General features: G+C 42.3%; 1 protein-coding gene across 2 annotated transcripts in view; it reads left to right on the forward strand.

Annotated features, from left to right (window-relative positions):
* The window catches only part of ST7 (suppression of tumorigenicity 7), a 139,394-nt gene that overhangs the window by 77,900 nt on the left and 35,423 nt on the right, over window positions 1–26,071 (forward strand). For both annotated transcript variants that reach the window (XM_084298329.1, XM_084298328.1), the window contains exons 3-9: window positions 4,264–4,423; window positions 8,602–8,656; window positions 9,204–9,319; window positions 10,488–10,563; window positions 11,862–12,016; window positions 15,366–15,463; window positions 25,903–26,017. In XM_084298329.1, the coding sequence (XP_084154455.1) occupies window positions 4,264–4,423; window positions 8,602–8,656; window positions 9,204–9,319; window positions 10,488–10,563; window positions 11,862–12,016; window positions 15,366–15,463; window positions 25,903–26,017 (775 nt within the window). The remainder of the gene's footprint in view (window positions 1–4,263; window positions 4,424–8,601; window positions 8,657–9,203; window positions 9,320–10,487; window positions 10,564–11,861; window positions 12,017–15,365; window positions 15,464–25,902; window positions 26,018–26,071) is intronic.

Below are 26,071 nucleotides of genomic sequence, written 5' to 3' on the forward strand. Positions count from 1 at the left end.
AGGCAGGTAAAGTGTAGGTAAAGAGCTATTTTGCATAAGGTGGTTGCTAGCATCGCAGACAAAGGGGCTTTCTCTGTTCAAGAACAAGTAGCATTGTATCATCACAGCCGTATGGATAAACACTCTTGCTTCCCAAAGCAGGATGATCTTCCCCATACTTTCTACTGGGAACAGCCCCTGGGCTGTGATATCCCTTGAACACGTCCAGTCATTGTCAGGGAGAGTTGGCGCAGGCCAGGCAGTGTGCTGACAAATAAACAGCGTGGATGACAGAGCCAGTCCAACACGTGCTGTGCTCCTCTTTTATTTATCGCAGGGGCTTAACCATTGAATGCTCTGCTGTCATCATCCTGCTCCTCAAGGGAGTAAGCCTCATTTAGATCCATTAGATTGGTTGTTACCGCCCCTCATATTAGAAGAGCATTCCAAATCTTACTCCTCAGAGACCCGGATGCCTAATTAGAAGTCTGAATGAGAGCCCTGAGCTGTGGAAGTTGCCTGCAAATGAAATTCTTTACTCTTTCTGCTGAAGACTCAATACGCACACTGGGAGAGGACTACGGAGAGTAGTCACTGTAAGAGAGGATGCCTGTCTGGGATATGATAAACAGGAAAGCATAATTCAGATCGCTGATAGATGTATTTGGTCCAGTGAGAACAGCCATCAAAACCGTCCCTTGTGGACTGATGCATTTCTGGTGGAGTATCTGTTCTGAAAAACGAAGAGGGAAGATCAGATAATCCAAGGGATGCAGAATGGATTTGTTGTTGCACAGAGAAATAAAACAATCTGGGATTGTGAGATCTCGTATGTGAGAGCAGAGATAAGAAAGAGAGGAACTGTGATGTTTTCATCACACAGGGGAAGTACTTGCATAGAGGAGCAAAGACAAAAAAGGTCCAAAACAAGTATCTGAAATGCTTTCAGATTTATGAGTGATTAACCAGCTTTTATTTGACCCAAATATCTTTGCTGCCTATGAGCTGGTTTTTTTGTTCATAGCCATGCACTCGTAGAAGTCATCCTTAAGGGTTTTCCAAAATCAAATATTCTTACATTAAGCATGACCCCTACCAGACTGAAAAATAAGATTTCTAGATTTGGACTTCAAAACACAAAGCTGAAAATGTTCAGAACAGGTTTTTAACTTGGCCTTTGTGAAGGTTTAAAGATCCTTTGAGAGTCTGGAGTTGTGTGACCCTGATCGGATATGAAAGAACAGGCATCAGATAGAGAGAACCCAGAGAAATTTGCTACTGGTGTGAAGATGAGCTTCCCTTCCACCCTATGTGTATGAGAGAAATGAATCATTCAGTCACAGAATGGTTTGGGTGGGAAGGGACCTTAAAGATCACCCAGTTCCAACCCCCTGCCATGGGCAGAGACACCTTCTCCTAAAGGTAAATACCACTAAGTGAGGTGGCTTTACTTTCAGAGGTGGTACAGAAATGACTTTTCTCCCTAATTTCCTCTCTGATCCAGATCTCTTTCTACAGGTAATTAATCCTTGTAGTTCACTATTATTCTGCCTGATGATTTCTGCTGAACTATCAAAAGCTTGTTGACTTCACATTGCCTTCAAACTGGCTGGTACAGTTAGAAATCAAACTTGGTTATAAAAAATCAGGTTTCAAAACGGCTGACGCTGTCTGAGAAAGGTGCAGAAATACTGTGAAGGCAATTTATTGTTTCGACTTCAAAACCAGATTACATATTACCTTCTCATACACCCTGAACAAATCACTCTAAGCAAAGGCATATTGTGGTGATGATTTATGGCTTCATTTTCTAGGAGCTGGTATGCACTGAGATCTGGTTTGTGTTCCCTGGCACTGGATTCGCTCAACATTGCAAATATTTCTCAAAGATGTCTTAGAAGATTGAGGAGCTTTAATCCCCCTTTAAAAAGTAATTAATGTATTTGTAAGGCTAAGGAGGAACTTACAGCTGTACCACATGTTTTGACAAGCTCCTGTCACTCAGCTGAACCGTAGTAGTGACAGCATGCATGCATTCTTTCTGCTTGTATCCTCAGTTTCACTGAAATTCAGTGTGACGGTTTCCCGATTTGTGTACAGTTATGCAGGGCAAATGAGGTCACAAGTGCTCTTTTTTTTTTTTTCTTTTTATGTAAAAGCTGTTTGTAGTTGAAATAATAAGCAGGGAATCATTAACATGTTTTGATTTATTTTTTTTCCTTAAAGAAAGTACAAAGCCAGTTAGATGGCAATCTAACTACCAAGAGTTTTGAGAGGCCAGTCTGGCAAGCTGTACTTCAGTCCCTGACTCTGTTACAGTGATACTCAGTGTCCTGTGTCTCAGTACAAAACTATAATCCTTGATTCCTTAAAACCATGTCCTTTGAGGCCTTGGATAGGCACAACTGTGGCTTGAGTTGTGTTCGAGCTTCAGAGTTGCCAAAGACAGTACAAAAACATACACTCATGGCAGAGCTGTGACTGTATCTTACAGCACAGTCTTTCTCTGATGGTCGGCCATATCTTGGCTGCTTAGGTTATGATGCACTCTTGTATCGTAAGATTTAGATTCTCAACCCTTCAGAAAGCATTGTGTAAGAACATGAGAAGAGCTAAACCCAAAAACTCGCCTGTGCCAGCTCCCTGTCCATCATCCCTAGCATTTGGAGAAGCACAGGAGGTGGTGGATGCCTGGGAAGTACCTCAGTGCAGAGCAGCATGCAGTGATACTTCCTCACGGGTCTTCCCACCTGGGTCCATCCCAAGGGAACACACAGAGTGACAAACCCAGGTAGGAGCCCTACATGCTGCGAGGGATTTCAGTGACTTGCCAGGAATGCAGAGTTCACAAAGATCCAGATGTGTTTATGTTCTGGTTTCCCTGTGAGCATCTGTTTATCTTCCCCAGTGCCTGTGACCTTTATCTGTTCACGTTAGCAGCCGTTCTGTCTTCTCCTCATAAAACTGCTTTATTCTTCCTTGTTGATGTCTCCAAGAAGAGCCATTAGCTTGTTTTGGGGACCAAGTGGTCTCCAGGGCTGCCACACATGCTTGTGTGAAGTTGATCTATGGCCACCAGCTACGTTCCCACTCCATCCAGCACAGTTAGCATCAGCTTCTTCCATATGAATGCTCGTGGATACTTTAACAACACAGCTGGACTTAGGGGAAGCACCAGTGCTGAAGGTAGCACTTCCTTTGGAGAGGAATTCTTCCTTGCTGTGCCCCTGTGGAGTTTCTTCCCTATGGAATGGTTTGAAGAAAAAAACCAAAAGAAGTAAACTTTACAGACAATCCTATGGAGACTGAGAGAAGTCGGTTCAATTATATAAAGAGCTCAAGAGGACTTTAAAAAAGCAAAAAATAAAGAAATACAGAGACCGTTTTTGGTGACTCAGGAGCGATTCAGGGAAGGCGTGGAGCCCAACGTGAACCTCGCTGCAGACTGCGGGTGTCCCGCAGCCCCGAAGCCTTGTAAACCCTCCAGGATATACTCATGTGAAGTGTGTGGTGCACTCAAAATCTTTTTCCTGTTTATGTGAAATAGTCTTCATTTCCAGGTTTATGTGGTTTCCTAAAATGTTTGTTCTTACCCCAAAAATATAATTTCTCTGTGAAAATACAGCAAACGTGTATTTATGTGCGTAATTTCAATTTCCAGGGGTTCTTTCAGGCTGTGGAATTTGTTAAGCAGAGCTATGTAAATATATATATACATATATATATATATATATTTCTGATTTTCTAGCTGAACCAAAAGCCTGAAATTTAATTCAGAATCATGCTAAGTCAGGAATACAAAACGAAACACAGCTGGCTCTGTTGGGGGAAAAAAAATAATCCTTTAAAAGGTGTAAGATTGGGTTTTGGGGTGTTGTTTGGTACTTTAAACGTTCTTTAAATGAAATGTGGTGGGATCCTTCGGAGGCATTGCCAGGAAGAGGAGCAAAGCTGCCTTTCCTCACCTTTTTTTCCACTGCCCGTGGAGGGAGGCAGCTGCGGCAGGAGCCCAGCCCTGCGTGCAGCCTCGCCTGGGATGGACGGAGCGGGGCTCCCGTTAGGAGTCGCCTCAAAACAACGTTCCTCGCAATGTTAAAAGCCTCCGAAGGACGCGATTTGGTGTAAGGGATGGGATTTTTCGCTGTTGCTGCCGGAGGAAGGCGGCCTCCCGGCAGCAGGGGAGGCGGGCGGGCTGCGAGCCCCCGGCACCCCCGGGGGCGGCGGCGGCGGCGGCGGCGGGGGGCTGCGGCGGGGGCCGCGGTGCCAGTGACGGCTGTGTTGCAGATCTTCGAGTGGTGGTACTTCCGCAAGTACGGCACGTCCTTCATCGAGCAGGTCTCGGTGAGCCACCTGCGACCTCTGCTGGGCGGGGTGGACAACAGCGCGCCCAGCACGGCCAACGCCGCCGGCGGCGAGGCGGACTCCAGCCGCCAGAGCGTCTCAGGTGAGGGGCGCTGTGCTGGTGTCACCCCCCGCGGGTCCCCGGCCCTCGGCGCTGCCCGTGGGGAGCCAGGGGCCGGCCCCCAGCAGCCAGGAGCCAGCCCTGAGGAGCCAGGGGTCAGCCCTGAGGAGCCAAGGGCAAGCCAAGTGCCTCCTGCACAGGGCTGCCCCATTAATCCCTTGCCCTGACCGACGCCACTCGCCCAGGCTGAGGTGCTGAGGTGCTGAGGTGGCGACTTGCTCCCCTCCTGAAGCCCCCCCGCATGCCTTATGCTTGCTCTTTCTGCCATATCGTTTCTAAAGGCTTTTCCTTGTAGTTCTTCCCAGGAATTAAAAGCACATATAAAAAAACGGGAAGCACATTGTCAGAAATAATCAGAAAAAAATGACTGCCCATCTGCTACTTTGCTTTATTTTTTAAATAATCCGAGCAGTAAGTGAGCAGCATTCGGATTTCCCTTCAGCAAGCAGAAGCACAGTGGCTCTTACTAGCCTAAGGGCTTGTTCCATTCCCGGCTCTGCTGCTGAGTTGTTTGGTGGCTTTGGGCAAGTCCTAACGCAGCCGGGTTTGAAACAGAGGCCTCCAGTTCAGGGTGCCTGATTTCAGGCATTTGGGATAGATTTTCCTGAGCTTTCACAGCTCCTACGAAATTCAGTGGGTGCTGCCAACCAGGCTGATGGAGTCTGAGTCTGGGCAGTTCAAGTCTTAAAAGCTGTCCGTGATGTGCTGAGGCCTCATTTCTAATGCACCTAATTATTCTGAATGAACACAGGGTTTAGGAGGTGTGTTGATAGCCTTACATGAAGGGTATAAACGTTATGAGCTGTATTTTTTGCTATAGACTTCTGTTTAATTATAATGAACACGCATATATTTGCTCCGGTGAAAAAGACAATATTAAACCAGAAGTAGCGAGCTCTGACACCTCGCAGTGTGACTGAGCCAGCTGTGTCCTGCCCCAGCTCTCCCACAGACCAGCCATCTCTGCAGGTCTCCTGGTCCCCCTTACAGAGCTGGGACCGCCGAGGAACAGCCCTCCTGAGGTGCATCAGCCCCTGGAGCACTGATCCACCAGGGCTGGCCGGGGATCCCAGCGAGCTGACGGCCCTGCTTGGCTGCCTCTGCTGCCTGGGGCCATGGACTGAGGACCACGAGGGGTGAGGAAGCTGTGACAGACTCGGGCGTCTGGCTCGAGCTGTAGATACTGCTTCAGAAGTCAGGGCAGGGGTCTCACTGCTTGCTTTCCTCATCTGTAAAATGAGGTTTAACCGTTTCAGCCTAAGCTGGGCACAGAGATCGTAATATTGGAAATTAATTCGGCTTTCACTGGGGATGTGACCCCAGAGTCAATTAGGCTACACTTAAATTTGTTTCCTCTACAGGCTTTTAAAATATATCAGAATTGACAAATGAGGAAAAGAAAAAAAGAACGAATTCAGTTAAAAACAACACATTGTTTAGCAACTGAGGTACCTTTGTCTGTACCTGGCAACTTCTGCTTGTCAGTGCTCATGAAAACAAGCAAACAAAAATTAGCTTTGAACTCACAAGTTAAATAAAGTAAGTGGCCTCAAAAACCCTTGCTCTGTGCTGGATATTCCCACTTGGGGAAGCCTCCATATAGCACTGCAGATTCAGCTGCTGTCATTCCCATCTGAGGAGAGGCCATGAATAGCAGCGCTGCGTGGTGCAGGATATTAGATTTGGGTGAACAGGGTGGCGTGGAAACACCTGTGTGCACTCATCAGCGTGTGCTGTCACACTTCAGCAACTCCGAAATAACTCCCATCATTTTAAAGCAGAAGGCACAGTATTTTGACTAATGAGGTTCACCCAAGCATCTTGACTTTCCTGATACAAAGAAGCAGTCAGGGAGTGGGTTTGCTTTCAGTGCACAGGCTCTTGCTTCTACAAATTCCTCCAACAGTGTCTTTGTACAGTGTGTCTGTACAGAAAGCCTGCTATTCATGCTTCCAGAAAGATACCAGTGCTCAAAACGTGACCATTGAGTAAGGGCCTGAAAGAGTAATATTCAAGAAGTCTGTATTGCCTATACAAAATAAGGACATAGTTATAGTGTGTTACTAGTTTGTAATGTAACAGAAAAGGCAACCTTTTGAGTCTGTCACGCATCCATCCTGGGATATTTCTTTCACTATTCAACAAGTTGAAGATGGCTTTTTCACTTGGTTCACCATGTTTTCCTGCGTAGATGTTTGACTGTTGTAAGAATATCACAGTAGATAAGTTCATCCTCAGAAAGTCTGGAAGAATTATTTGGAAGATTATTGCACTGAAACCATGGTATCAGCAGATCCCAAGACAAAAGCAACAAAGAGCTCATCGTGTTTAACTACCCGGACAGATGCCAAACTACCCCCAGGACAGGAGGAGGTGGTAATAAAAATGCCTTCTTTACCTCTCCTTTGTGTTCCCCAGCCCCCCTTCCCCTGCTACAGCATGGAAGTGCCGTGCCCACACAAAGCAAAAATTTGAGTAAGATTAGCACGATGAATGGTATCACTGCCATCAAATAGTTGTTGGCAAATCTTATTTATTGCAAACAGAGTAAGCCAAGCCTTTGAATGGTACCTCTGGAACTATTAAACCTCTGAGGAGGCTGATATTAGTTTAATATTTACTATGGATTGCAAGTCACAGTATGTGAGAGCTGTCAGATTGAAGCTTGACAAACAGCCGTGCCCTCGGGCTGCACAGGCCAGCAGCTGAACATTGATCGAGTGCTTCTGTGAGCAAACCAGGGGAGCTTTCCGATACTGGCTACCCGACAAAGTGGTTAGCTGAAAGATGCAGGTGTGCAGTCACTGCCTGTATTCTTCCCAGCCACCTTCCCTTTCCCATGTCGGTGTTTGATGCTCACGTTATGCCGTGCAGGGCCCAAGCCAAGAGCCCATCACCACCTCTGCCATTTGACTAGTTTTTGTGGAGTTGCAAGTGTTATGTTCCTACAAATCCTTTATGTAAAATGCGTTCCCCCTTGCCACTTGAGCTTCATGCTCAGAAGTGAGAGCTAGGTCCATGAACACAGACAAAGGCTTCACTTGTCATTTTGAGTTTGTCCCTTACTTTAATGGACCAGACAGAAACTTACCAGCATTGTATGAAGCAGGGTGGATACCCTGCCTGAAAACCGATGCAGATCTCTTTAGAAATGATGTTACTGAATCTCACTGGGAAAAACGTGCTGGTTGGTTTTTGGTGATGGAAAGCAGATGGTAAAATGCTGCAAGTCCAATGCTGCTGATTGGCTTTTGCACAGCACTGAACGAGGGTCATCCAGGAACAGATTTGTGGTGAAACAACGAGTCTGTGCTGCAAATACTGGGTTTGATCCTGGTTTCGCTTTCACAGGAGTGAATTGTCTTTGGTGAACTCAAGAGAACAAATCTGGTGTTAAATTAAAGCAAGAAAAGCTATAATTAAGACCTCAGCTTTTCAAAACCTATAGAAACCGATTTTTTTTTTTACTTCTGTTCTAAATGATGTTGTTGTGGATTTTTTTTTTTATCTCTTCCTACCTGTACCATGAAGAATTTTATTTCTTTTTCCCTGAGAGAAGTAGATGATATGTTTATGGTGTTCCCAAACCTTTGCAATGAACTTTTCTCTGCCAATCAACTTGATACTACTTTGTCAGCCCTGGGATTCTGAAGGAATTTAAGTAAGGTCAGCAGATGTTGCGATGGATAAGCTAAGGAAGAATTAAAACTGGCAGTTGCAGCTGAGATTCTCAGTGATTTACAGTATCAACCAGGCAGCGCGGTTTTTCTGTAGAAATAACAAGTCCATAGGGATGGAGTTAATTGCTGTTTTTCAGTGCAGTAACCCAGTGTTACTTTTCAGATCTGCCATATGGTAAATGTGAGTCCCAGCACTAATTGGTATTGTCTTTTTCACCTGGCATTTGGAGCGTTGTTGGGGTTATTTGTCTGGAATTACATCATTTATTAACACTAATTTATAGTGAAATTATTATTTAAAAAGGGAAGAACAATCTGCTTACCTGCATCTCTTATGCTCTTTATTTTTTCATTTCACGCCTATAGAAAATAACAGTTAATCATTAAAGCTCATTAGAAGGTAACTGATGTTTCTGTTAAACCTCAAGTTGCATTTTAATTTGGGAGAGATTAATTATTGTCTGTTTCTGTTTATGACAGAATGCAAAGTCTGGCGAAATCCTTTAAATCTGTTCAGAGGAGCTGAATATAATCGGTAAGTGCTGTGTTGTTACAGCTTCAGGTATGGTACCTGGCTAAAGGCCTTAATCGTACATTTCAATTAATCCAACTCAGGGATGCAAAAAGAGACACAACTGTGGACACCTGTGCTCATACCAGTTTTTTTTTCTGTCATTAGTGAAATGTTTCTCAATGAAAAGGAATTTAAATTCATGCACTTGGTATTTCTGTCATTTTTTTGGTGTCCTTAGAAAAATCGGAACACCTAAGTGCAGTGTAGCTGGTGTGCTAATATAGTAACTCTGTTCAAATCAGTTTTAGTAAACAACCTAATGAATAATATCTAGGTTTCCCATAGTCTTGATGCTTGAACACGTGTGTTATAGATTGCCAGTAAGTACTTTCCAACATCCTCATTAGCTCATGTTCAACTGCTGTTGCTCCATCACAGTACAGTGAAATGCAGTTGGTTAGAAGATTGGCTAGCATTTCATTTCTAACATCTCGGACTCTACTTTTCTGTAGGTTTTGCTGAATGTGACCTCATTAACCAAACTGTCTCTCTGTTGACATGTTTGCAGGTATACGTGGGTAACAGGGAGAGAACCCTTGACTTACTACGATATGAATCTTTCAGCACAGGACCATCAGACATTCTTCACATGTGACACGGATCATTTACGGCCTGCAGATGCTAGTAAGAGATGTTGTGAGCAACCATTTTTGCTAGTAGGTTAATGATTATTTTGAACTGCTGCAGAAAAAATGCAGTCAGCCATCAGTTCTCACAGGTAGATTAAGAAAGGTAAAGTTTGATCATGCCTGGAAAGCTGTTGCTGTGGTAATATGCTAGGTCTGTACAAGTATCTATATAGGAATAAGCTATCAAATTTGTGACACTAGTTTGTTCTATTTTCCTGCTGAAGTCATGCAAGGTACCACTTACAAGTGTAAAGGCTTATGTTTTCCTCCTGGTTCTTGCAGTGGCTTCAAACAGATAGAGCTTAATTTGCCTCCAGCTGCAGTGTAGTATTCTGAGTTACATTATCCAGGCCCCATTTAGTCTCTGCTGACAGAGGAGAGCTTGTGTAAAACCTGAGTCCTGTGTTTCATACCCTGCCGCAGTTAGAAACGCTGTAAAATGATAATTAAATAAATAAAAGGAACAACACGCTTAGAGCTGAATTTGATATAAGCAGATTTAGTGGCATTAAGCCTTTACTGTTGTGTCCACGTACAGATTTTGGTTCAGCTAAAGCGCACAACAATGATTTTGGTCATCAGAATTTGCATCTGAAGAGACAAATCTTAGGATCTCTTAAGAAAGGAGACACACTGGCAGTTGGGCGCAGTATTCTGAGGGCATAATTACAAAGGAGAACACACTGTGCTTTTTTGACACAGGAGAAACATGAATCCTACTTTCTGAACACTGTGGGCTAATTACAAGGTGGTCCACTTAGCCTGGATGTTGTTTCCATTTAACATGCTACTAAAGCAACAGCACATTAAGGAACTGGACTAAGAAACTCATCTGTCCTTGTTTTCTGTTGTGCCCCATGGAATCTACCTCCCCCAGATGAAAAAGCTGCTTGCCCTCTCTGCATGTAACAATGCAGATAGCATGATTCCTCAGTCAGACTTTTTCATGGAAAAAAGGTGAATTAAATGAAAGAATAAGGCTGAGCATCTGGGGCAGAAGCTCGCGTTGATTATATATCTTTTGAGTGGTCACTGAGCTCTTAGAAATGCTCTGGAGTGAGTCAGGCTGAAAACAGTAAATTCTGTTGTTATAATGCAATAGATTCTCCTTGTTAATGCTGTAATGATTGATATACCCCTTGTCTGCTTGGTTTGTTGAATAGTAATGCAAAAAGCCTGGAGAGAGAGAAACCCTCAAGCCCGAATTTCTGCAGCACATGAAGCTTTGGAATTGAATGAGTGAGTGACAACAAAACTTGCATTTATTTTCTGTCATTTAAAAATCCACTTGATGATAGCTTAAGGCAGGGGGGTTGCTACAGTAATTTTTAACCATGATTACAGGCCTGTCACAGGAAACCCAACAATGGGAGGAAAAAAAAAGCACAGCTGCATGTTGTGCTAGCCACACAGAAGATCCTTAGGGCACTGGTGACAATGGGGAGTCTTCCCACTGATGGCAGTGGGCCTTGGGCCCTGTGTTAGCATAGCAAAGTGTTAATTAAGTTGCCTCCTGATGAGTTTATGATATGTTTATTTGTGGGATGGGGACAAGAGAGTTCCCTTTTGGATTTCTCAGTTGTCCTGAACAGAAGCAACAAGGAGGGGCCTCATAAACACCTTTTGAAATATTCATTTGATAGTGTGAGGGAACACGATGTAATATTTGAGGACTTACTTTCTTTGAGTCTGTTATTTATTTTCTCAATCCGAAATGAAGCATTCTGGGATCCCACAGTAAACTCAGTGCTCTGAAGCTTTACTGGCATGGCAAACTATACAAATGCTGCCAGAGTGCATCAGGCAGAGAGACTCCCTTAGGTTGCTGTCTGAGATTACCACATTCTAGAGTTTTATAAACTGATGCCTTGCAGATTGCCTTTCACTTGTTTCATTAGAAGGAAAAAAACAAAAACAACAAACACAACTGTTTGTGCCTGGACAGCAGTTTAATCGAAGGAGCATATAGCAGAAGAGGCTATTGCTTGCAGTGAGCTATACACCTATTCCGTTCTACTCACATACGGAGTCTCATTTTTACCCAGACCTGTTGTTTCCTATTCCTCGAGTGATGACTGTGTGAAACACGATTAGAGGTGGCAGCGGCAGCCTCATTCTGTTTCTGTATAAAGCAGAGTCTCATCAGTAATGAGCTACTTGTATCAGACAGAAGTCAACAGCCTATATCCCATCTAATTTCAGCTGTTAAAGCTGTGGCCATCGAGTCTCAAGTAGTTACCTAGGCTCCCTCTATAGTCAATGAGAGAGACATCTCAATTCAGCAGCTCACCCTATTCGTAAAGAGAGATTTAAAGAGGTGAAATGAATGGCTTTGTGGTTTTACTCCTTAATAGACGAGAAGCGCAGATAATTAAAAATTCTAAATTGTCAGAGTATTTAAAAAGGTTTGTGAGAACAGTATATCGACAAAACTCCTTTGCCTCTGTAATTGGTACATCCTTTAAAGTCTGCATGGCTTTTTATTGTTTTTACTTCAAGTACCTTTTTCACAGTTCTTCCTCTGACATTTTTTACAGATGTGCCACTGCCTATATTCTCTTGGCTGAAGAGGAAGCTACAACAATTGTAGAAGCAGAGAAGCTGTTCAAGCAGGCTCTGAAAGCTGGAGAGGGCTGTTACAGGCGCAGCCAGCAATTGCAGCATCACGGTGCCCAGTACGAAGCCCAACACAGTAAGTTTCATTGGAGGGAATAGCTACATGTATTTTTTAAAAGGGAGAAGTTCTGGTAATGGTAGGGGTTTGTTTTTTTTTGTTTTTGTTTTTTCCCCTCTGAGAACTGTGCACTCAGTACATTGGCTGGAATATGCTCCTAGAGCCATATTCCTAGAGCCAACATAATATCCTATTTCAGTGTTTTTGCCTGATTCTGTTACTGAGTTGGCAATACTGAGATTACAGATGCATCTTTTCTGTCATGGCAGAAAATATGTAGCATTTACTTAATAGAAAAGAGAAGGCTGCAGAGCCAAAAGATGTTTGATACTCAGAAAATGATGGAGACTGATTTAGGAAGTTGCACCAAAATGCCTTTAGCTGTTTTGAAAACATAAGCTCATGCAGTAAAAACAGTAAAGAATGATGCAAACGGGACCAAAGTGCTTTGCCAGCGATGTCCATCAGTTGTAAGGATAAACACGTACCACACGTTGTTGTGTGAAAGCTAATGAGACCCATTCACCAGGGTGACATTTGAAAAGCTAGGTGCATTTGTTAAGAAAGGTCACAGAAACATAAAAATTAACAACTGGAATAATTTAGTGCTGTAATTAAAAGTCTAGTTTTTTAAAGTTCTGAGTGCGGAGATGTAGGCGCTGTAATGATATTTACTGGGTGTTTCTTAATTCCAAGAAAATAGATGAGTGTTCACTGCCGGTAAATGAACAAAAAGATAAGTAAAGCAAACAGATCTAGATTATTTTTAATCTACAATGGCTACCTCAGACAAACATAATGCCAATGAATTGCATAAGTACAAGCACAGACATATTTGGGGTATCTGTAAGTTTCTCAGGACCTGAATTCACAGCCTCTAGCTATTCCACATAAGTCAAAGATTGCTGATAAAAACTGTGCGTAGTGAAATTGTCTGTCATCTCTGGTCTCAGAAGTGCACACAAGTTTATACCTGAAAGCCTGAGTTTTTATAAATCTTGGGGGTAGTATTTTAAACATTTGTTGGATATCAAATGATATTTTGGATGATACATTTATGATGATTCATTTATTTTTGGAGAAAAACAAATGGAGAGCAGCTGAGCCCTTGAAGCAGTTTTCAGGTTCTAGCAGGCCTATGGTTGTCCACAAAACCTTGATTTGTGCGCTCAATCCATCCTAAGCACAGAAAATGACAGCAGTTCTATGAAAAATACACAATAAGAGTGATTAAAGACTGTCGTGATGCTTATCCTGGTGAGCAAGATGTCCAAGATATCCTGATAAAGTTCGTGCAGGCAAACCTAAGTATGGTGCCTTCATAACCTGTGCGTGCTAGATGGTACGTATCACTACCATCAGCATCCAGTTTGACACCCCGAACCTCCAGCATTACAGCCGAGTAAGCAAAGAGCCGAATCACAGAATTAAGTACGCTGCCACAGAGCAGGAGGGGCTGAAAAGTGATGGCCAGCTCTGACCATTGCTTGGTGGAGGGGCTAGACTGTCCCACTCCTCTCCCCTTCCACCAATAACCGCAGTGAGCACCTACAGAAGTTAGACAAGTTCCAGTCTCAAACAGTGCCTTACACACAAGAGCTTCGTGTAGGATTCCTTACATTATATGCTGGACTTGCATGGCTAAAAAGGTGGGCAGCTCAGATTTCTTCAGGAAAAAAAGGACCATGGATAAATATGTCTGTAAGGAGACCACAGTTCCTTTCCTCATCTTGCAGTTACAACATGGTTCTGAAATATCTGTTGTGCCATCTCTAGTCCTTCAGGTTGACCTTGGGATGAAAAGAGGGTGTTTCATCTGTAAGGAGTGAAAAACACTGTAATTTTTGAACAACAGCATATTGTCCCATATTTCTCTATACTCACATATCTTTCATACAGTATCTTACGTTAGACAATGAATTTTAAGAGTAGATGCAGACTTTGGGTACCCAATTTAACCTCTTTCAAAAGATGCTGGTTTATAAAAGGTGCAGACAGTCTTCTTTTTAAGGTGGCTTACGTTAGTCACCCCAAATCATTAGTCACCTCTGAAAACTTTGGCCTGAAAGGTTGTCTTGATTTCACAAGTAAATGTGTTTTGACCATTCCTTCTGAAATGTCTGGAAGGGAGCGTGGCCTGAAATTTATAACTCTTGGTTACACTATATAAACATATCGAAACAGATGTAACTAATAAATTGTTTATTAAATATATAGAAAACAATACAGAGATAAGGAATTACATAATATAAAATATAGCTAATGAAATTCCTTCCCTCCCTTATTTATTTTCTCTTCTCAAGTCAGACCGTTCAGCCAGCTGCTTGATCTATCTGAAAATTGTAATCACAACTTTAAAACAATTTGTAGGCACTTGGAATGTGTTCAGCACACATCTTGTTCTTATTATGAAAGACTTCAAAATGTTAGGAACAAACGAATCTTTATAGACTGCATAGTGTACATGAAGATAATTTGTAGCAGGTGTCCTATATTTTCTGGATATGGTAATTCTATAGCTGATTACCTGTCTGCACATTTCCTGTTGGTCCAGAAGCACGTTAAAAGTTCACATTGAAATTACAGGGAGAGGATGAGAAATCAAGGATCACCAAAAGAGTAAGGATTCTCCAAGAGACCAATTCCTGTAGCTGGTTAGTTTCTGTCTTCTTTGTTGTCAGGGCACCTTCCAGCATATCGGATTGTCGTATCTGAAAGATGCTAATTTGCAATCCATAATTAGCTGCATGAGGAATTTGAAGATGGTGACAGGATAACAAGTAAAGGCTCAGCAAAAGGGAGGGTCAGGGTGTACTTATAATCAGTAGGTAAAAAGACTGGTGGACTGAAACTGAGGATCTGATTTGCTGCATCTCCTATTAACACGTCTAAAACCTACAAAAAAAGGCAGATAAGACACATGTAGTTTCATGGATGCTGTTGTTTAAACCAAATATGTGAGTTGGTAAGTAATTTAATGCTGTCTGTATAACCACAGAGTTTTTGTCTCAGTGTTAGCTTCGTAGGGGTTCCCCTCCCCTGCCTGATTACTTGATGATCTGTCTAATATCCTACAGTGCTCTCTACCTTCAGATCCACTTATATTTCATAGGTGTACAGCTAACGTGTGGATCCTTATTTAAACCACCATATATCCAGAGTAATTCCACTGATTTCAGTGGTTATGTCATATTTAAGTCAGCTGAATTTGGTAACTTCTTATTACATGATAGCAAATAACAAAAATGTTTAGAAAACTGTTCCTTTTGTGTTAGAATATCAAAAGAACTTAGTTTTAAAAATATTTTTTTAATCTTAATTATGTTGTTACTAATTGTGTCAATTATGTCTCTTTACTTTTTTGCAGGAAGGGACACCAATGTGTTAGTTTATATTAAGAGGAGGCTGGCAATGTGTGCAAGAAAGCTGGGAAGGACCAGAGAAGCAGTGAAAATGATGAGAGATGTGAGTTTGGATTTTTTGTTTGTTTGTTCTGCTTTGATATGTAGGTAATAGCACAGAGATGATACGCACTTGCTTACAAGTTAGCATCCACTCCTGCAGCAGGCAGTACTGCTGAAGATCATTTTGTATGTGTAATGTACATAAAGACTAAGTTAACAGATCATTTATAAGATTGCAAAAGCAATACTATGAAATCACAATGCCAGAGGGATGGTTGCCCATACAGACTGAATTTCCCGTCCTGGTATGTGTGCATTAGAGTGCAGTCTTTAATTATTTGATCATAAAGTTACGTAACTTTTTTTTTCCCCTGAATTCTCCCTCTTCCACTAGGACATGTAATGAATGCAGCAAACTTAATAAATATGTCTTAAGTATTCTGTTTTCTCTTACAAAGCTGCAGTTTGGCTCTGTCATTGTTTGTCACACTACACAGACCTGAGGACAGTGTTATTTATTCATGCAAAACCTATTACTGAGATGTCAAGAACAAGTAACCATTCTTGTTTGTTACAATCTGTAACAAACTGACTTCGCCCCGAGATGGAGGAAGATGTATGCCAAATTTGTAGGCTATAAATTTGAAACCTCAAACAGTGGCAATGTGGGGGATGGCAGGAAGGGCAGCAGACTCCAGGAGGCACTGTACATGTTCCAAGTGTGTAAAAGGCTCAGCGTTAGAGTTAGCTAGGAGTGCTCAGCGTTTCTTCAGGTGGGGCATCCTGCATGCAGATTAGGAACACAGTTCTCTGAGGAGGTGACTTGCCTCACCCACGGCAGCAAGTCTGCTTCGGTGATGGTTTTTGAAACCACTGAGCAGAGTTCGTGATGCTAGTCCTCATCCTAAATAATCTGCCAGATGGCAAGTGGGAAGCAACTTTCACTTCATGTCTCTTGCCGAGGTTTTTCGGACACACAGCTCACAGCTGTCACTCCCCCAGAATCACCAGGCTCCCAGTTAGAGGTGTTGAAAAAGAACTTGTCGAAACCAAACTGTTGTATAGCTAGAAAGAGGAACGTGGAGGAAAGACCTGGGTTTGCAGCCTTGCGGTCAAGGCAGTCAGCTGGGAGAAAATGTTGTTTTCAGTCCAGTCAGCTCCACGATTATTTATGAATTTTGTTACACAGGCACACTGGAATCAATGCTGTACGAAATGTAGGTGGAAAAGCATTGGAATTCTCAGTTCTGGCACTAATATACAAGAAAGATATGATCTTGAATTTCACATTCAAATGTCTCACGTCGTAATTATGGCAACTTCTGGAGCTTACTAGGGGCTGCTGAATGTGTTTGGTGATTTGTAGATAGGGCTATGTCAAACAGTGAACCCTTTTATGAACCCTTCTGCAGCTGATGTCAATATATATGGCTAGCAGCGTGCAGAGTACTGGATTCGGGGACTCAGGTCCATCCAGTCCTAGGTTTCTTACGGAAAGTGAGACCCAGAACACTTTGGTTGTAAGAAATGGGTTATTCTGTCACTAGAGAGAAAATTGGGTGGTTTTGAAGTTAAGTATAACGTGGCAAGTGACAATGACAGGGAAACCCAAAGTCATCATTTGTTAGGCACTGGAAGGACTGAAAACACTTTCCTCAGTAGGAACATAAAATGGATCATTCTGTGATTCTAACATCATGCTGAAACAAAAGGACTGGATGCAAGACAAAGGAGGTAGAAAGACAGAATGTCAGCTTCTAGAGCTTCATCTCAGATCAATGCATTCGGTATTTTTCCACATAAAGACACTTAGCCAAATCCTCAGAACCACATTTAAACTCCTCTAGAGACCTTTGTTGTGATTGAGCAGAGCTGAGAATTAGCAGGTCCCTAGGTGAAATATAAAAGCAACAGTACCTCAGGGTCACATCTCCAGTCCATTAAAAGCACGAGTAGGGTCACACCAGCTTTGCAGACGCTTTTCTTAGACTGACATGGAGCCATTTATTTCTGATGGATGCATAGCCACCATTTTTTCATGGATGACATAAATAATGCATTTATGAAGCAGTTTGAACATGAATGTGTCATTGGTGGTTTCTGCGTGATTGATGAGGGAGGAGATGGATTTATTCACCCTAAGAAGAATATGAAGAATAAGTTGGCCGGGGACTGCTGAATCCAGCATCAGGGGACAGAGGGTGGAGGCCTTGTTTGTGTTTGAGAGATTGAAAACAGATTTCTCAAGACATGGAACATGATGGAAATGAAGTGTTAAGAGGTTCATGACACCATCTGGGAAATATGATTGGGATGTAGTGAGTCTTTGCCACTTTGAAAAAATAAAATATTTGAGAGTGTTTTAATTCGTTGCATATATAAGGCCATCTTGAGGACATTACTGATGGATTACATTGTCTTATTTCAATTTTATGTCAGAAAAGAGGGAGATCCTGCTTAAAACACCTTAATGGAAAGAAAATGAGTTGGTGGTGGCTTTAATAAGATTTGGGGTTATTGGTTATACATGCTGCTGTTACGAAAATCCTATTCTTTGGCGTTTTATTAAAGATACTCAAAAACAGTGATTTGTTAGGAATTTGTCGCTTCTGTAATCAATTCTGAGGCAGTATTGTGGTGTTGGCTTCGCTGCTTTGATCTCATTCATTTCGCTGAGCTGAATTGCTCAGAGTCAGTAAGCTGTAATTGCCATGGCGATGTGTAGCTGAGGCACACATAGGTGCTCTGCCTTTGTTTGTGTTTGTGATGATAACTATTTACTACGCTTTGCTATAGAAACCAGCAGCTGTCACTATTTGTATGGACGGAGTTAACTCGTGACCTCATTTTGATTAGCGTGCGGCTGGAGTAACTCCAGCCCCGTCACCAGAGTTACCCCGCTTTTATTTCTCCTTACGCAGAGCACGGTGCGGTGTGCGGGGGAACCAGATCTCTCGTCCTGTCCCGGAGGAAAAAGCCTGCGGTGCTGGTTGGTTTATTTCTTGGGCTGATGATGTCAGGACGATTTTAAAGCAGCGTGTTCCAAAGGGGGTTGGAGAACCTGGGGTGTGCAGAGGTGAAAGGCCGTGGTGGCGGCTGGGAGGAGCCTTCGCTATCCCGTCACGTTACATCTTCACTGGGGATAATGCTGAAAGACAAACCGGGTGCCGAGGAGCGAGGGTAGCTTTCTGTACCAGCTGCTGTCTGTCTGCTCGTTCCCTCACCTTCACAGTGGATGAAAATCAGTGTGCTGGGCTTGTGGTTTGTGTTTTCCATCGAATAAAAGCAGAGGGGGTGTGGAGGGTACGCAGAGGCCCTTCTTTCTGTACTTTGCGGGTGGCTGCGCTGCTGAATTTCCCTGGGTCTAGCTTCTTAGGATTGCTCTGGGGAAGATTTGGGCTGTGGAATGAGCAGGCTGTCACTGAAGGGCGATGTGTGCTTATGAAAGAGAAGGGAGGCAGGCAGAAAGCATGCTAGGGGATGAACTGAACAGGGAGATGAAACAAACTTGCTCTCTGGAGCGTTTATATCTCCTACACCACAGCCCTGCACTTCTGTGATAACTGCTTTCTGGTCTTAACAAGTATAGTTACTACCTGCTCATCAAGAGCAGCCCTGCAGAGAAGGACCAGAGGCATGGCCAGCAGGTCAAGGGAGGTGATTGCCCCCCTCTGCTCTGCCCCTGCCAGGCCCCACCTGGAGCACTGCGTCCCGGTGCGGTGTCTCTTCATTGCAGGGTCAGAAATGCACATTTTCTTTCTGGGATCAGTGATGTCTGCTGAGAAATTACTCTTCAGTTCATTTTTAAAGGGCCTAGGAGTTTACTCTTATGGACCTAACTCTGAGAATCTCGCTGAGGATATTTCACGCTGGATGTGTTTGTGTTCATCTCGGTGCCCAACTGCAGTAGTTAAATTTATTTATTTTTTTTTGCCAGAGAAGATCCCAAGGGGCTGTCAGTGTCTAAGCAGCTTGCACTGCTAGAGACCTGCTTGAATATCAATGTGCCGCTTGATAAGTTGTTTAAACACTGAGGCTGCCCTGAACTTTTCAAGTGGTTTAAAAGGTTATGCCATTTGGAGGCATCAAAATGGTACTCAGCCACGCTGAATCTATTTTAATGATAAGGGGAGGTTGGGTTTTTTATCTTTGTATCACCAGCAGCACTAGTGATTTTTGTTGGTGTGCCAGCGTTCTTCAGATCTAGCGTACTTCCTTGGCAACCTCTTTTACTGGACTTTGAATGCTGTTTTTTATTCAACATTATCTTGAATTTTCTGTTTCTCTGTGCATTGCTGAGTGCTCTTGGGTAAGATATAACTAGAACGATTTTCTGTACTTTGTGTCATCAGGCAGTGTGAAAGGAAAGAGTCCTGACTGCTAATAGAGATGTTCTGATCCCTAGCAACTCAACAATGCAGCTTCTGCAGCTGTTTGCACCCACAGCTACTGTCTGTCTCTTCCAAATACTTCTGTGCTTTAGGCAAGGATTAGTGAGTCAGTCTTTGGCGCGTGTTACACAGGTCAAGTGAAGCAGGCTTCCTTTGCCTTGAGTGGAATGCTAGCTTTGTGAAAATCTGTAGCATCCATTCAACGTGCCATTTATTACAATTTGAAGCAAAAATTCTTCTGAGTTCAAGAAGACCAAGAGCTACCTCACGAATTTCAGAGCAGCGCTGCTCATGTGAGCAGCGACGTTTGCCAGTCTCCCCCACAGGGAAGGATCTTTGGTTAACTCCTGTTCTGACACACAAATGCTGCAGTAACAGCAAGTGATAAACACTGATTTCTAACAGTGAAAACACTTCCACATGCCTCTGTATTCAAACATATTTTCTTCTGTAACAGCTGTGCACAGTGTGGATAAACTGGGGGGAGGGAAGATGAGGACATCCTTCATCTGGATGGGATCTTACACAAAATGGAGACTCCCGTGACTGCCCCAGTGCTGTTGGTCCTTTCACTCCACCTGCGAGTCAGAGCCCTCACTTTCTGCCATGCCTGTCATCCTGTGCAAAACCCTCAAAACTAGAAATTCGGTGTCTGTAACCTGAAACTGATGGTAATGTTTCTCATATAAATTGTGCTTAAAATTCTAATAGCCAGGTGACTACAATGAAAGATTGCCTTTTAGGCATGTGTTGAAAACAGGCGTTTTTCTAGCAGAACATGTGGGCCTTCTCAAAAGATTTGTCCAACATATTTAATGACAACTTACACCCAGCTGGAGCAAAATGGCTGTGCTGGGCACGTGTCCTGTAGAGCAGCGTACTTGCTTCCTGTACTAAAGCTACACTACACTGTCGGGTTTTGTTTGCCTTACAATTTGTTGAAACATATGTTCAGCCTGCTGAGCATATACTGCGTGTTATCAAATCCTGTGTAGCACAGACAATTGCATCTGATTTTTCGTCGTACTCAGTGTATTTACCCAAGGGTTTCCAGCACTCTGATTCCATTAAGACAGAAAATGGAATGTAGTCATGTGGTCTTACAGGGACCCTGGTAAGTTGGGCTCCTTTTTTGTCAATCCTCTTGTATCAATCCTCGTTCAGAGGCATTGTATGTCTTTTAATTGTGTTCCTCCACCTCTTTGGAAACCCCTAGCACATTTTTGAGTTACTAGATCATTTCCTTCTTTTAATTGCATTTAAAAGTCTAAAACTATGGCAAGGTTTCTGCAAAGTACTTCATGATAATGTAAATAAAGGATTTTCTCCTGAAGAGGGCTATGAGTAATCGCTTTATTTTCATGCTTTATAAAGTTGCTGATCTTTGATATATCAAAAATTATATAATTTCTCTTACTGCTTTTATGTGATGCAATTATTTAGTAGTAAGTATACATCTGGAACAACTTGTGTTCTTCTGGTTTCATGCCATGTCTTCCTTCAAGATCCTTTTTATTCCTGGAATGTGCATTTTTACAACACAGTCCAAATAACAGCATTTTCATAATTATATTCCTTAAAGAACTCAAGTCTTACTCCAAAGGCTTTCATCCTCCAATTAAGAGAGAACATATAGGCTGCATGTTCTAGCATATTTCCTTAGAGTTTGCATAGTCAGTAAGATATTTATTCCTTTACTGTCTAATTGCTAATCCTACCTTGAATTAAAGACACATTATCTGTAAATATTTTGGAACACTAGAGTTAAACTTGCATTTGCCAAATAAAAATGGAATGTCAGCTAAATTCTATACCTGTCCCATCCCACAGTGTAAAGTGGAGCCTATCTGTGTGCTAGCCTGTGTTTGCTGACAACATTTCTTCTCTCCTTGCCAGGTGAGCTGGCCAGGGGTTTGTGATACCTGTTCTCAGGTTTTGCAAATCAGCTCCATTGTATTAAGTTGGCTGACAGATAGCTTCTTTACAGCTAGTAATCTAGCTTCAATATTAGGGAGTTTACAACAATACTCTTTACTAGATCGTTTTTAGCCTGGTTTTCTGGGAAAATAAAGCTTACGAAATCAAGTCTCAACTGTTTCTCTCAGTACAAGGAATATTTGATCCATCATTCAGATTCAACAAAATTTGTCAAAGGAAAGGAAATATTAAAGACATCCAATTTCTGCAGCTTTTATGGGAAAAGTAGCTGAATACAAGGAAAAGATCATATTAGTCATATTAGACTAAAGAAAAACTTAGCCATAAGTTAATTTTATTAGACATCAGAGAGTCAATGTGGAATGATGTTTCAAGTGCCTCCAGCCCAAGGCAAACTTCAGACAGAGTTTAAGACATCTGAAAATCTAGCTGTAGATAACGAAGCCCTAAGAAGTGGGGTCTTCTATATTTCTGCTCAGAAATGGCTTGATGTTTTGCCTTTTTACTTTGTTCAGTTAACAGTGCTTACAGATGACAGTCATGTACCAGAAAGCAGCTTATGCAAAGTGCTGGTGAACGTAACAGTGCTATCCACAGTGCGCTCTTGGTTCTTTGCTGGTGGCTGACAGTCACACCTGGAAGATGGCAGCTTCAGTCATTTCTCTTCTAGGAGGCAGATTTTACCATTTCACATAGCCACAGTGGGAAGAGATAGACTCGAAGTTAAGGTTGTAAATTCCCACTGAATTTCTCATTTATTTGTTGTTGTTTCTTTTTTGTAAGCTGAACTCACTTACTTATATCTACAAATGCATTCAGTTGAATACATGGATTTTAAAATGCTTGTAGAGAATATATGAATTGAAGCAGCAGTGAATGGTTGTGTGCATTGCCCATAAAATATGTGGCCATTTGTACAGCCACAATGCAAATAAAGAATAAATGTGTCAGCACCAGGTGATGTATAAGATCATTCATTTATCCACCTCTGTATTCACTTGAGCCCCATGGTCTAGTCGTAGTCATAAACTGTAACTCAAGGCTGTTCCCTACACAAATGATGTATCATTGCTAATTGATGCATGAGGTTAATGTCATCACGGGAGGAAAACAGATATAGCAGCTAAAACTACATTCCTTGAAAATGTTTCAAAAATTAGATCTAAATGACAAAATACTGATGATGGAAATTTTCTCAGGAAAGGGAGTCCTCTTCATTTAACTGTTCTTTGGGAGGTATAACTTGTTCCTCATCCAATAAATCAGACGGGGATTTCCTTGTACCATAAAGCATATTTTGTGATCATCACTCTTTCGTATCCATCAAAAAGTCATTGAAACTACACCCTGCAATATGGATTGGGGTGAGTCTGGAATTACGGCCCTCCCAGGACTAGCGATAAGATATCTGATTGTGTCAGACTTAGTTCCAGATTTCTTCTGCAAACCTGTACTCCCAAAATATCGTGAAAATTAAAAATTACTAATTACCTGCAAAAGCTGCCATTCCTGTGTATCTGCAGTACAGCTAATGAATCTTTCAACAGAAGCAGTTCCACTTGCTGTGTGTGTATGTGTTCCTCCCCAAATGTGCAGAGCAGTTGGAACAGAATAAGGGCTAATGGAGCCACTAGAAATTATTTTGACAAGTTCAAAATAAAATCCTTGCGAGCACGTACTTGGTATGATGCATTTGATATCTACTTGAACATCTCGTGTTGTAAGGTAATACATTCGTGGCCATGTTGTGTTGGCTTTGATATGGTACGAAAGCAAGCTTAGCTCAGAGGAGTACAGCTCTTTATACTGGCTGAGAGTCCAATAATTAGCATTTTATAATGAAATCTGTAGTCCTAAGCAGTATTGAGGTAAGAAGGTACGGTTGCTTTGGTGAGAAACGTCAAATGCTGAATCTGATGACTGTCTCTTGAGGTCTTAAGTCATGGAGAAGGATGACAGTAGAGCTTTCGTGTCGTCTCTAAGTGCAGTGGTTGACACTAATATAAAAGTGTCTGTTACAGTAAAGATGAAAAGAGAATGAAAATTGATCATTGGACACCTTGGCCAATGTTAGTCTCTAACATCACAGAAAATTCACAGTTAGGTGCAAAGGGAGCCGTGTGTCTCCTTAAACTGGAGGCCAGAGCTGTAATGGCCTGGGGAACTCAAGGGTGCCTTCTCCTTGCCCTGCTCACGGACGGGGTGCCCGTCTTCACCCCTCGGTGTGGGGCATGAGGCCTGCTGGGGAGGAGATGGGAGCTGGCCCTTGGCTCTCTGCTGCTCCTCAGCGTGGTGCGGGGTTTGGCCTGCCCTCAACGTCCAGCAGGCCAATGTTGTAACCTCTGAGGCATTTTTTTTTCTTCCCCAGTGTTTCCCCGCACTCTGGGGCCTAAAAGATGACCTGTGGTAATACACTTGCATCTAAGTGGCATTACTTTCTGGGACGCTTCTCAAAAACCACATTTGTACTGCGAAGAGTATTCGCAGTAAAAGCTGTGTGTTGTCCATCCTGAGATGACAGAAAACTGAGCTCATGTCCTCTCCTCTTATTATTATTTTATTTATTTATAGCAAATGTGCTGTCATTTGTGCACAGTCAGCGTTAGCACAGCTGAGTGGCTGGTTAGAGGTGTTTTATTTTTGTAACCACAGCATCAACCGAGTTCGTTTTGACTCAGTCGGACTTGCTAACATTGAGCCCTTCCCAGATTAAACCTTCATTAACACGTGTCAGTCTGGAGGTCTGGTAGGCCGGACAGTGACCTTTCTTCTGCTGCTGTCTCAGGCGAGGTTTATCACTCTGACAGAACCTAATTAAAGCTGAAAAAAAATAAAAACCAGTGAGTGATGTCAGTGAGAAACAGAACCAGAGTAGGAACTTTTACTGGCCACGGCACATCTGTAACTGGCTGCAGCTCTTCCCTTTTTTTTCTTCACTCGTGGAGGGAAGGTTTTTCTGCCAGCCATTATTCATCCGCAATGAAGAGGGATAATCTTTCTTAATCCCTTGAAGGGGTTGTTTGCAATATGCTCATTCTGAGCTTTAAATCACTTTTTACGTAGGGCTAGATTCTGTCATGCTTTTTCCTTCCAAGTAGTAGCTTCGACCGTTAAATATGCAGCAGTCAGTAAGGACAAGACTGAGAAGTAGTAGGTGCCATGCTGGATCCATAACTGATGGAGCCAGCTGTGTGAATTTTCACCTGCAGTTATTTTTCTTCGTGAGCAAAGACTTAAACTTCTTATTTTTATGGTCATTTTTTTTTATCTAGATAAGCACCAAGACCTGTGGTCCATTTTTTTTCGGAACACTGGAGAAGAAGGAAAGCCTGTAAACTACACAGTTTCTTTTGTGTGTGTGTGTTCCTCACAGGTTCAGCTCCATCCATTTCAGCTGGGAACTTTATGCTCATCCCTATCCCACTGGAATCACAAATTCAGTGAATCAGCTTCTGTCTCAGTGATCATGGTTTGCACCAGAAATTTGTATAATCCATTATACAAAACACTCCTGTCCTTGCATTTTTGATACTTCAGTAATCCTCGAAGTGCAACAGAGTCAGTGCTACCCAAAGAGCCAAATTTAGACAGACTTAGCCCATAAGGACAGATTATTTCTTACATTAACGTGTGCCAGGCAAGAATTTAATGTACAAGGAAGAATTTCTCTGCACGTTGCACATCTGATAATCTTCCTTAAAGAGGGAAGAAGCTACAGACATTACCTGTTTCTTATTTTCTAAAATTCCTGGTGAATCTTCACCATTCTTGTTTCCATCCTGTTCTCTGTTTGCGAGATTAAGATTTGGTGGTTCTCATCAGTTTCTCTGTATCTTCAGAAGTATGTTTATTAATTGACAGTTTTCATATCCAACTTAATATTGTCATAAAGACCAAGGCTGACCTGGAACTATTTTCTTTACATGGCTTGTTAGAGTATTCCTGTTCCTGTACACCTGATTCAAGGATTAAATGCATCCTATGCTAAGCATATTTTGTCAAGAAACCTGCTCCACTGTCTGTTTAGAGCTCAGAAATTTCTGAGGTAATAGTGAACTCTGGGAAAGAGTCAGGAATGTGGGGAACTGAAGGGTTTTAACTTGGTGCGTTTTGAACATGAAACCATTTTCCATGTCAATAATCTAACCCTTTCATATGTTATTGATTTTAGTTGATGAAGGAGTTTCCTCTGCTCAGCATGTTCAATATCCATGAAAACCTGCTAGAAGCTTTGTTGGAACTGCAAGCATATGCAGATGTCCAGGCAGTCTTAGCAAAGTATGATGGTAAGTCCGTATGTATTTATATTTTTTCTATACAGTACTCAGAAAAACAATGTT

The sequence above is a fragment of the Netta rufina genome (genome assembly GCF_964035555.1).
Source record: "Netta rufina genome assembly, chromosome: 1".
Lineage (NCBI taxonomy): Eukaryota > Metazoa > Chordata > Aves > Anseriformes > Anatidae > Netta > Netta rufina.